This window comes from Pyrus communis, chromosome 12 (genome assembly GCF_963583255.1).
Source record: "Pyrus communis chromosome 12, drPyrComm1.1, whole genome shotgun sequence".
NCBI lineage: Eukaryota > Viridiplantae > Streptophyta > Magnoliopsida > Rosales > Rosaceae > Pyrus > Pyrus communis.
This window is the reverse complement of record NC_084814.1, coordinates 23,182,735-23,194,821: the sequence shown is the minus strand read 5'-3', so window position 1 is coordinate 23,194,821 and position 12,087 is coordinate 23,182,735. Positions and strand designations below refer to the sequence as shown.

General features: G+C 39.2%; 2 protein-coding genes across 2 annotated transcripts in view; one reads left to right on the top strand and one right to left on the bottom strand.

Moving 5' to 3' along the window:
• Positions 1-12,087, top strand: part of LOC137711136 (large ribosomal subunit protein eL34-like) — a 78,240-nt gene that overhangs the window by 38,850 nt on the left and 27,303 nt on the right. The gene's annotated exons all lie outside the window — the stretch shown is intronic.
• On the bottom strand, positions 3,151-6,076 carry LOC137710954 (myb-related protein 306-like). Its single transcript, XM_068450126.1, has 3 exons — positions 5,570-6,076; positions 4,896-5,025; positions 3,151-4,375 (listed from the first exon to the last, which is right to left on the bottom strand). Exons 1-3 carry the CDS (start codon positions 5,700-5,702, stop codon positions 3,502-3,504), a joined length of 1,137 nt encoding a protein of 378 aa, XP_068306227.1. The 5' UTR covers positions 5,703-6,076; the 3' UTR covers positions 3,151-3,501.

Below are 12,087 nucleotides of genomic sequence, written 5' to 3'. Positions count from 1 at the left end.
GAAGAAACCTTTGATTTTAGGGTTTGGAAGAGGCATGGATGGACAACAAGTCAGGGTAAAGTGTGGCCCAAGATGGCAAGATATCAACCCTGCTTTGGGCTTAGCCGAATCCCCCGGATTTGTCGGGCCTAATTACCTTTTTGGGCGTGAGTCATACCCACAAATACCCATCCAAATATGCTTTGTATGTACTGTGTACCACGATATCCCCACAAATTGAAATACCCATCCACAGATGCTTTGAATGTACCATGTCCCACCATATCTCACACTACTTCACTCTATGGGAAGGCGGCGGTTTAAACTCGGGACCAAGTGGATTAAAGGTGAATGTCCTAACAATGAGAGCAATTCACCATTTTCTAAAGACTATTGTTATGTGTTCAAGTGTTCAAGAAGAAGGAACTAGATGGATGTAATCACTAGGACAATCCATCACTAACCCCAAAAAATTGTACGGTTGCACTGCCTACTTTCAATTCGGACAAAACTTAAAAGTTAGCTTTTGTTTCTTACTTCAACGTACATTAAACTTTGTGAGTTATCCAATCTAGTGTAATCCTAGTCACTAAACATGGTGCAAAAGTTAATTTACAACTCTTAGTTTTTCTCCTAATCCCACACACCTAACTGGCAGGCAAGAAGTAATTCAAAGAACAATGAAAACACGTTTTTTTTTATAAGCATACACTGCACAAGTACTGTAAATTAATCCACCTAACATGATATGGATAGAGTAAAAGAATAGCAAATAATATGTAAGTGTGATTTTTCTTCTTTTAGTGATGGAATTAATTGTGGCCACTTCCAGTCTAGCTGCATATCATGAGTTGAGTATGATTTAGAAGTTTGCTGGCCACTTTTATGGTGATGAAACAGAACAATTTGAAAGCTCAGCAGAAACCCTACTTACATAAGAATACTGTGAGATAAGGCAATGGTCCCCATTTCCCACGGGACCAAGCCACCTTAGTTGTGTCTTGCTGAGATGATCTACTTATGAAAAACTTGTATGTACCACATGATTTCCTTAATCAGGTTTTGAGTTGGGATAGCACAACTCATTTATCTAAGATGCACATGGTTGTGTCTAACTAATCGGTCTATTTGATAGAGAAAATCGAAGAATTGTTTAATTTCTGTGCCCCACTTCTTTTCTTTATATTATTATGGGATAGGGAAGTCTTTTCTGAGATAATTGTCATTGGAAGAAATGCAAAGTTCACTTGCACAAGTGCGTGCGTGAATAATTGTAAACCCATGATGTTTGTAAACTTTAATTTGCATTAACAGCTTGCCGCAATCACTCATAAAAAACCGATAATTTGAGTCTATGGCACTCCACTTGTGATGGGCCTAATTATAATAACTAATAAGTGTCTACTTAAGTGAGTAATCAATGTACTCAAGAGTATTAAAATGAGGCTAAGCTTGGTTGTCACTCTGGCGAGAAACATGTGCTCTCATGACTTTGGCTTAAAAATCCATTACTCTCCCACGGTCCACGCATCTGCACTACTTTAATGTCTGTGTCTCAAACGAAGCTTCCTCCTTCCTTTGAATTGGAGGTTGGATTTCTGTCAAAAATTAGGCCTAGCAGTAAGCCACTATTTCAATTTGTAGCTCTGAAGTTGAAGACATTACTGAGGATCGCAGAGACATGCAGCAGCTAGTCTGTGAATCTGTGTGCAAGCTGTGCAGTGATTCAATAAATTTCTGCTGTAAATGCGATGCCAATTCAAAAGGGAAGGAGGATAAAGCACTGTTCATGAGAGACTTGTGCATATATAAAGCATTTGCCGCATCGATCCTCCAAATCCAATGATTTTACTTTACAGTTTAGTGTACGTCAAAGTTGTGACTAGTGGTCAAGCAAGTCCAACTAAATAATAAGATGAACTAACATTTATTATTATTCTTTACTTATAAATGACGATAATATGTGATATTTGTATTGAATTTGATGCCTAATTAACTAGTGGCCTACCCCAGTCCCTCTCCTCTTAACTAGAATAAATTATACCCTCTCATTTTGAATCGAATATTGTTGTTTAAAAATAATAATTTAAACTTATATAGTCAAACCGTTCACATGTTTTGCATTTAAGGCCTTCATTTTGCATATTTCCAAGGCAATTCTTGGCTTTAGATTTTCCTATGTCGTCTCACTCATCAGAACCCACTCTTAATTATGAGAATAAGAATTTTGACAATGAAAGATAAGACCGTCGACACCGATATAGCCGAATGGCAATCTATTAGTTTTGGGAAGAAAACCATCTAATTAGGGTTTGCCTCAAAATGGCTTGTAATTGAGAAGAAACTAGGTCAAAAGTTATACCGTACTTAGGAAAATCATTCATGCACTGGAATTCTGACTTGTCGGAGGCTAATTACTAGCTTAATTGTGATTACTGGTTAGCACTTCTTTGAGGGAAATGTAATCTTTAAAATCCGAGGTATGAAGCGATTTCTCTTTCTAGAAAGGATATGAATACAGATTGCGTTCTTTGGAATATAATATAAGTATTGCTAAGTAGATTAAATTTGTAAACTAAATAATGTGTCACCAATAATAAATAAGTACGTTAATCAACACTTACGTAATAGTACACATGTATAGTACAAGGTTAATTATCTGGTTTACAGAATATTTAATCCGAGAGCATACAGGCACACAATCTAGTGAAAATAGATATGGTATAAATGTTAATTACTGTACATTCACAGGCTATACTTTCTTTTTTTAAAACTAGACAAACAAGTTTAAACAAAATTAATGCGATTATTAATATTGAACCTACCATTCACAGCAAAATTTATTTCTCCTGCCGACACTAATGTCATAGTGAAACCCTAGTACTAAACCGTACATTATCATTCATGAATTCCCCTAATTTCATGGGTGCATTTTTACTCACCACCATTTAGTGTGGTGTATGCTCATCACCCTGTTTATCATCGTTAAACAAATTTGAATTTTAAGATTTATGCTTATCATGGTCTGTGGAATTAAGCTTTTTGCCTATATGTATAGTTCGAGGGGAAACCAAAATTATGATATTCCCATACTTTCTGCACAACAGATATGTAAAAATTAAATAGATATACACAACTTTTACCTACCTACCAATAAGGTCCACAAAAAAATGAAATTAAACAGCTTGATTCATTATTCTCCAGAGCAAAAGCAGATATGTAAGTATGGATATACTTTCAATTAATTTACACTTTTCTGTTTTTTGATTAAGGTGGTGTTATCTTTCTGCTTAGGCTAGTTGACAAAATAAAAAGAGTACTACAAGGATGGCTAGCTAGCTACAAAGCTCAAAAGCCTAATTCCAAAGAAATTAGACAAAAGAAACCTTAATTAAGTACTCGATCTTTTGTTTTAAACAAAAGAAACCTTAATTAAGTACTCGATCATCTTTTGTTTTAAATAAGAGAAACCCTATTTATAGTACTTGATCTTGTTTGTTTGTTTGTTTTTTTTTTTTTTTTTCAAAACAAGCCTGCACCATTCTCTAATGATATGTTGATTAGGTCTTCGTGGGCATGAGGTGCAGCATCGTCAAGGAGCCACTTCTCCAGCAATGAGAGAGGGACTTGTCCCTCCAAATTGGGCTTGCTCTCATCCTGAAACAGACAGCTTGCCTGATCTGCTATGAAATTTGCATTGTTCTCATCCACTGACATGGACTGAGACACATCCGATGGGGATGAGTTGAAGCTGAACAACGAATCGAAAGCCTGATCCGGTGTGGTGGTTGCGCTGTGCGCCCCTTCACTAGAAGTGCTCATTGAACGACCTATAGTAGTTGCAGTAGCGCCACCTTTGTTGTCGTTGTCGTTGTTGTTGTTGTTGAAGGAATTGGTCTGATCAGCATTGGTCTGATCCGAGTTTGTTTCATGAGCGGAAACCTTTGGCGAGTTTTTCATCCAGTTTTCGAGCAATTTTGCAATGTTTTCGGCATTGGATGCGTACGTGGAGGTATGGTGTGGCCTTGTGCTAGTGCTAGTGCTAGGGTTATCATTAATATTGTAATTACCTATATTAATGGAGGGCTTCAAGTCTTGCAAGTGAAGGTCATGAGAAGCAGTAGTAGTACTAATAACATTTGGTTTGTCAATGGAGAGAGCCTCACAAAGAGCTTGCTTGGCCATGTGGATATCAGTCTGAAGCCTTCTCTCCCACTGCCCCTTGGAGATTGGCTGATCATGTGAATTACCTGAAAAACCATCCTGGTGGTTGTGATGGTCATGACCATCAAGCCCTGCATGAAGCTTTTTCAGCTTCTTTTTCAAGTGGGTGTTCCAGTAATTTTTTATGTCGTTGTCTGTTCTCTGAGGAAGATATGAAGCTATGGCTGCCCATCTGCACCCATTAAAAAATTTCATCATCAAATTTAAGGAATTACAAAACAATAAAACCAATTATTCTCCTTTTAATTTACTCTGATTTAAAAAACGAAAATTAAAGAATTCACTTCCATATATTCTTCTCCAATCCCATAATATATAATATGTCATCAAACAACAATATAAAGAACTTGACTATTGGGATTTGAGAGTATCTAACCCCCATATCAAAAAACAAAAGAAATAATAAATTAAAAATACTTTAATCAAGTCAAATTCATAAAATTCATGCCCCAAACATATAAAAATATAAATTCAAATTTGGAAGAAAAAAACATGGGAATAAGTAGATATGAGGTGAAAGCTATTTGCTTTAGTAATTTTCCAGATGTAATAATTTCTAGATTAAGATTTCACTTGTCAAGTAATGGAATCCGAAGAGGATCCTCTATGTAATGTTTTATTTCAAGTTTTTCACTAAAAAAAACAAAATACAAATACAAAAATAAAAACGTAGAGATGAGGGGAAGTGTTACCTATTGCCCAGAAGAGCTTGGAGGTGGATTATCATCTTCTCCTCATGATCAGTGAAGTTACCGCGTTTGATACCCGGGCGGAGATAATTAGTCCATCTAAGTCTGCAGCTCTTACTGCATCTCAGCAAACCTGAAAAAAAAATGAAAAAGAAAAAAGAAAAGAAAAAAGAAGAAGTAATTAATTAAAAATTACTGCCAATATTCCGACCAAAATAAAATTACTGTCAATAATCAATATGATCAGAACACGCATCTGCAGTAATAGTACTTGTTCCAAGAAGGAAAAACCAGTACTAGGTCATAATTACATTACTTTAATGCTTAAACCAACCCCAATCTGAAACCAGTTATTACCAAAACGAGAGAGGTAAAAACAAAAAAGTACCACATATACATACACAAGATGCAGGATAGTACTGTTGTACAATCTAAACGAAGAAAGAATTAAAATGGGAAATGATTGTTTCAGACCTTTCTCCGCATGCACACTCTGTTTATTTTTGGTTTTTAGATCGAACAAGGCAAAGAATAATCAATTGACAGAAATAAACAGAAGCGAGTATAAATCGTTTAGTAAGAATAGATATGAAATTACAAATTGAGTATTCAAAGTAGCTTAGCTCAAATTTAATTAAAAAAATTAAGGTAATAATAATATAGAAAATTTTAATTACCAGTGTTAGTAGGAACTGATCTCCAATTCCCAGGACCATGTTCTTGAATGTAAGAGACCAAGATGATGTCTTCCTCTGGAGTCCATGGCCCTTTCTTCACACCAACTTTGTCACAGCAAGGTGGCCTTCCCATAATTTCCAATTAATCTAATTCCCACTAGGTAATTCTAACGGATGAAGAAATTGATCTCACAAGAAGATTGGAGGCAGTTGCCAAAAAAAAAAAGGGTTTATTCTTCTCTTGACAAATCTCCGAGATAAAATGAAGAGAGAAGTTTAGTTGCCTCTTCTTTTCTCTTTTTTCTTCTCTGAACTGATGAAGGATTGCAAAAACAAGCGTCCAAGGCAGGTAAGTTGGGCTTGTCTTGTAGATAGATAGCAAGATATAAATAGAGAAGAGAGAAGAGAAGACAGAAGGCCATGGTGAGTGCTGAACGAAGCAAGTAAAGAAGGAGTCAAAACGGACAGCAAATCAGCATTTACTCACTGCTTTCCCTTGCAAAAAGTCAGCCATGCTTAGACTGCCTCACTCATTATCCCTTTTTTTTTTTTTTTTTTTTTTTTTCTCTCTCTCTCGCTCTCCATGCGGAGAGCCTCTCACAAAACCGTGGGGCATTCAATGGGGTTATAGTGGTGGCACCAAAAAACCCTAATTTTTTCCCCTCTCTATGCTGTGTGTGTTGTATTGTATTGTAGAGAGATTGTTCCGTATACTTGGTACACATTTACATAATCTTATTGTTTTACTCATACTATAATACGTGTATTTACTTTATTAATATATCACGTATTAGCATTGTCGCTCTTTCGTGTCATAACACATAGAATGATGTAAGAGGATAATACTTGCATTCCCCTATTTTTGAATATATATAACGTATCTTAACCAAATAAATTTAACATCAGAACCGTTTAATTTATTAATCCTTATTTGAAAATCACCTAAACAAAAAATCATTTGAATTTGGGATAGTTTAATCATCCAAACATATCAAACAAATAAACGGTTTATCACAAATATGTTAAATGGTACATCTACAATATATTTGAATGAGTAAATGACTTTCAATTGAAATAATTTTTGTATGAATGATCTTCAAATAAAAATTAAAATATTGAACGAACTTTGACTATGAAATTTTACTGCATGTATTTTATTATTATTATTATTATTTAAGAAGTCCTCCAATTAATTAGTATATTTATTACCATAGTACTGTTATTGATTGCTTATCTTTTTCTCTGGTGGGGAAGGGGCTTGAAGGCTTTGGATCAATTAAAACGCCAATCCTCGTGATTCGTGCATGATTTTTATGTGGGTTGGGTTTGCAAGTAATAATTAATCTCAATATTCGAAAAATCCATATGTATATCATCATGAGCTTTTCAACTTCATCCCGACTCTTTGCAAGCTCAATCGATATAAACCCTACGATCCCACGATCTATAACAGGATTCACAGATCAAGTATTAATCCGACGGTTGTAAGGCACATATGTCAAACTGATTGGTTTATCTTTTTTTCGAGATAGCCAAGATGGATACGTGTTCTCGTTGTAGTTTAGGTTTGGGACCATCATATCATAATCCTCAGCACATTCAATGCTATATGAACATGTGTCACATAATACATTGCAATATGTTTAACTTTTTATAGAGGGAACTTCAATGATCTCGTATTTGAGGGATATCAAGGTAGAGTACTCCATGATGGGTCTCAATGATTAAAACTTAGAGAAACGCTAAAGAGATTCTCTCAAGGTTCTTCATTGTTTCTTTATCACTTTATAATTCATCATAAATTTTTATGCTAACATTATAAAATAGAAAGTATTTTTGTTCACCATCCTAAATTTTGATGTATGCTCATCATACACCTAATCATCTGACACGTATCTTTCACTTAATCTTGGTTAATTTTTTTTCAAAACTGAAAAACTAACATTAATATGAAAGTTAACTACAGTTAGGTAAAATGATACATGACAAATAATTCAGTGTATGGCAAACATACACCATAGTTATGATGGTGAGCAAAAGCTCCCTTATAAAACATTGTGTCAAACACATGAGATGACACAAATCCCATAGAAAGTCACATTTTAAGAGAGTCTCCGTAACATTTCTCAGTTTATTATTATTAAGGAGGGGAGGGTTCAATACTATTATAATGATTTCAAGATTTAAACTGTAACATCCCGTCCCGGGATTATTAAAACGTACATTGAAATTACGATTTTACCCCTAGTTGTTATTTTTTACGTGTAGTTTTGTGTTGTGTGGTGTGTAGGACCACACACACACACACACACTCCTACACCTCGTCTCACTCCCCCGGGATTCCCTCATTCCCTGTCTCTTCTCTGTCTTTTCCCTGTCTCTCTCTCACTCTCCCCGAGCTCTTCTTCTTCTTCCTTCTGCAAACACACAAACACACTCAAATCTTCACCAATCGAGAAACCAAGATCACCATCGTGTTCGTGGAGTTGAGAGGAGTCCAGTGGTGCCATTTTCAGGTAAGGATATAGTTGTTTTCACATCGATATCACCACGGCCGAATTTGAACACTGTTCATGCAAACCTAATCTAGCTTGTTTTAGGAAATTCTAAGCTTGTAGTTGTGTTTGTGAGGTTCCCAGGAGCTTGGGAGTAGTTCGTTGGACGAGTTTGGACGTCGGGAAGGCTAGGTTCGAAAGTTGGCCGAGATTTGACCTTGAAAACAGGTATGATCTAGCAATTTTTAGGCCTTGAAACTAGTCTATCGTGATTCTACTAGTCCTAAGCTTCATTTTGGCTTTTGAATCGTGAGAAATGGTTGAAAAACGAAGGAGAAAACAAGGTTTGAAATTTTTCCAGTTTTCCGGCGACGGCGCCGGCGACGGCGGCGGCGCCGGCGACGGCGACTGGCCGGAGAAGGAAGGGGAATATTCCGTTAAGTTTAACGGAATATTCCTAACGGCAGTGACGGCGTCAGTTAGGGAATATTCCGTCAGGTTAACGGAATATTCCTGACGGCGTCAGTTGACGCCGTCAGTGTGCAGTGCACGTGACTGCGCGTGGGGGCGCGTGGGTCCGTGCGTGGTCAGGCGCGTGGGGGCGCGTGCGTGGTCCAAAAATTATTTTAAAAATATGGGTGTGATCCTGAGGTTGTGTAGATCACATTGGTATATTCAATTGTCCATTTTGAGCAATGTATGAGAAGTTATTACGAGAAGTTGCTTAGGTGCTTTTAAATTAATGTTTTCGTAACTTTGTCGCGTATAGGTGATTCGTTTTCCGAGGACGAGCGTACGCACTCGAGGCAGGGGGGCTACGACCCTTCTAATTATCAGTGAGTGGGCTTTTGTTTTCCGTATATACCTATATACAGTTATATTCCCAGAAATTAAATAGAAAATGTTATTTGTTTTATGCCATGCATTATATGAATGTTGTTTACGCATCATTGCATGTATTATTGGTGATATACATACATATATACATGTGCATTTGGTGCGGTGGATGCACAGGTAAGTGCTAGGTAAGCGGTATTCAGGTGGTTATGCATTCCTGTTTATTATGCAATAGTAGTTTGAGATGCTTAGAGAGTTCATAATCTGCACCCCCGGTGTTAGTGCTCCCGCCCGAGGCCAGGGCCCAGCCTTCACGTGTATGTTCACCAGCACCGCATGCTCGCCTTGGATCCAAGATAGGTGCAAGCCTGTCGTACAGACCACATTAGGTGGTTCCGACTTGTAGGTGACCCGCGATTTATCGCCCAGCTTCACGTGATCGTAGCACTAGAGCATACATATATATTACACCCAGCTTGTCGTACAGACCACAATAGGTGGTTCCGACTCGTGTGCAGATTCAGTGATTGAGTTGAGCGTGGAGCTCTATCTACAGCCGTACAGGTCACGTTTGGTGACTCCCGGCTGCTAGATTATATGATATTGATGTGATTTACGTTTGAGCATTTATATTTGATTATGAGTTTCAGAATGGCATATTATGGAGCATGAGTGGCATATCATGGAGCATGATTGACATATCTATACATACGTATATATGTTCATTTTCTGGGAAGTATACAGGTTTTACGGCGAGGGGTTAGAATGTGTTTTGCTAAAGAGTTTTCAAAGAACTTTGTTTTTGCCCACTCACGCTTTTGTTTTTGCGCCCCTCCAGGTTCTAGTGGTCTAGCAAGTTCGGTGGTTTATCCCAGAGGGCGCCCCGGCATTTCTGACAGACACTCACCATTGTAGGGTCACCTTCGGGTGCAATTATGTCGTACCTTTTCCTTTTGGACTGTTGTAGACTTGCTCTGAACTGTGTCTCACATACACTAGTACTTTGTATGCTTTTAGGTTTTTAATTATTCGTACTTTTATATTACCATCTTAATAGCTTCCGCACGCGCACATGGTTACGTCACCTTCGTGTGACGGCCAGCACGCCCTGATCTCGGTCGGGGTGTGTCAGCTTGGTATCAGAGCCTAGGTTTGGCAGTCCTGTGTCTTTGTGAGTATTCTAATAGTTGGTGTCTTCTGTCAGAATCATGCCGCCTCGTCGGGAACCACGTCGCTCAGACGAGCCTAATTTCCCTGATCTTACTCAGTTGGGGGAAGTGATTGCTACAGCCCTTCAAACAGTGATGCGCCCTCCCCAGAGGACTCCTCTGGAGACTATGTATAACTTGAAGTTGGATAAGTTTAAAGGTAACGAGGGTCATGAAGGTGCAGAACGTTGGTTGGAACACATAGAGAAGACTTTTCGTGTGTTACATAACCAGGGGAACCTTCCTATGGAAAGGTGGGTTGAGACAACGTCATGGTTTCTGGAGATGGAGTCTGCAGCTTGGTGGGAGCAAGAACTTCGTATGTTGACTCCAGCTCAGAGAACCGATTGGAATGTTTTCAAGGATGTGTTTCAAAGGAGATTTGTACCCCCTGAGTATATCGACCGTAAGAAACAGGAATTTACTGAGTTGAAACAGCGAAAGATGACAGCTAACGAGTATTATCGTAAGTTCACTGATTTGTCTCGTTACTATCCTGATGTCGCTGGTAATCCGGCGGAGATGCTTCGTCGTTTTCGCTTGGGCACAAAGAAGAAATGGCGTTCTATGGTGACTACTACTCACTGTGAGTCCTACCAGGAGTTCTATGAGATATTGTTGAGGGTAGAGGACTCAGAGAATATGTCAAGTGATAGTGACGAAGAGAAAAACGGCAATCAGAAGAAAGACGACAAAGGAAAAGGTCAAACATCGCTTGGGCCTCGTCAAACTCAGAACTTTAAAAGGGGTGGTGCGAGTTCAAGTTCGTCTAGTGGTGGTTTCAGTGCCTCTGGACAAGGACGCGGAGGTAGGTTTTATGGAGGTGCTCGAGGCCAGAGACAAGGTGATGGTGGTCGAAACCGAATTCCATTTTGCCGTAGATGTAATAACCGACACTTCGGCGAGTGCAGGCAGTTTAGCGGTGGTTGTTTCACGTGTGGACAGGTGGGACATAGAGCGGTGAATTGTCCCCAGGGTCAACAGCAGAAGCCGCAGCAGACCTTTATGCCGCCACCTGCACCGATTCGGCAAATCCAGGGTCCGAGTAATTATGGTCAAGCAGGTAGAGGTGGTGCCTATCATTATCAGGGTGATGCTGTTCCCTATGCCCCGGGACCGTATCAATACCCCCAGGACCCGTATTCACAAGGTGGTTATCCCCCATATCCCAGCAACTACATGCCGTATCCTCCAGCTCCAGTTGGTGGTTCTCAGTGGTATCAAGGAGGACAGTATCAGCAGAGTGAGAATGCCACTAGTAGTGCAGGATCTTCGAGACAGATGGGTCAGCCCAGTCAGGGGCGTGGAGCTCAAGGTCGCGGTGTTCATGCGAGCAGAGGTCGTGGTGGACGACAGCAGGGCCAGGGGCGTATTCACAATATTTCCCTGCAGGATGCTCAGAACAACCCGGACTTGATAATGGGTACGTTAAATATTCTTGGTTATTTTGCTAGAGTCTTAATTGATTGTGGAGCTACACATTCCGTTATTTCTCATACATTTGCTCAATTGACGCAACCTCGCCCCACACCTCTAGGGTACGATTTAGAATTCGCTATGCCTAGAGGAGAGAGATGTGTCGTAGATTGTATGTACCCAGGATGTCCAGTGATAGTAGAGGGTGTTGTTATGCCCGCTGATCTAATCCCGTTAGATATTGTCGATTTTGATGTGATATTGGGCACAGATTGGTTGCACTTCTATCGTGCCAACATTGATTGTTACGGGAAAGTAGTTACGTTTCACCGTCCTGGATTACCTGAGGTTACTTTTGTGGGTGAGCAGAGCGGAGTAAGACACGGTGTTATTTCGGCTTTGCGAGCGAAGAAGTTGTTGTCTAAAGGTTGTCAGGGGTATCTAGCTCATGTGGTGCTGGAAGAGACCGTTCCTAGCAGAATTGAGGATGTGAGAGTGGTTAGACACTTCCCCGATGTTTTTCCTGAGGATTTACCTGGTTTACCCCCAGATCGAGATGTGG

Excerpts from the sequence above, each read along its gene's own strand:
- LOC137710954 (XM_068450126.1), bottom strand. The coding sequence starts at position 5,702 with ATGGGAAGGCCACCTTGCTGTGACAAAGTTGGTGTGAAGAAAGGGCCA. Across the intron at positions 5,026-5,569 it reads ATCAGTTCCTACTAACACTG|GTTTGCTGAGATGCAGTAAG; the intron begins GTAATTAAAATT and ends TTTTTTTTTCAG. Across the intron at positions 4,376-4,895 it reads CAAGCTCTTCTGGGCAATAG|ATGGGCAGCCATAGCTTCAT; the intron begins GTAACACTTCCC and ends TAATGGGTGCAG.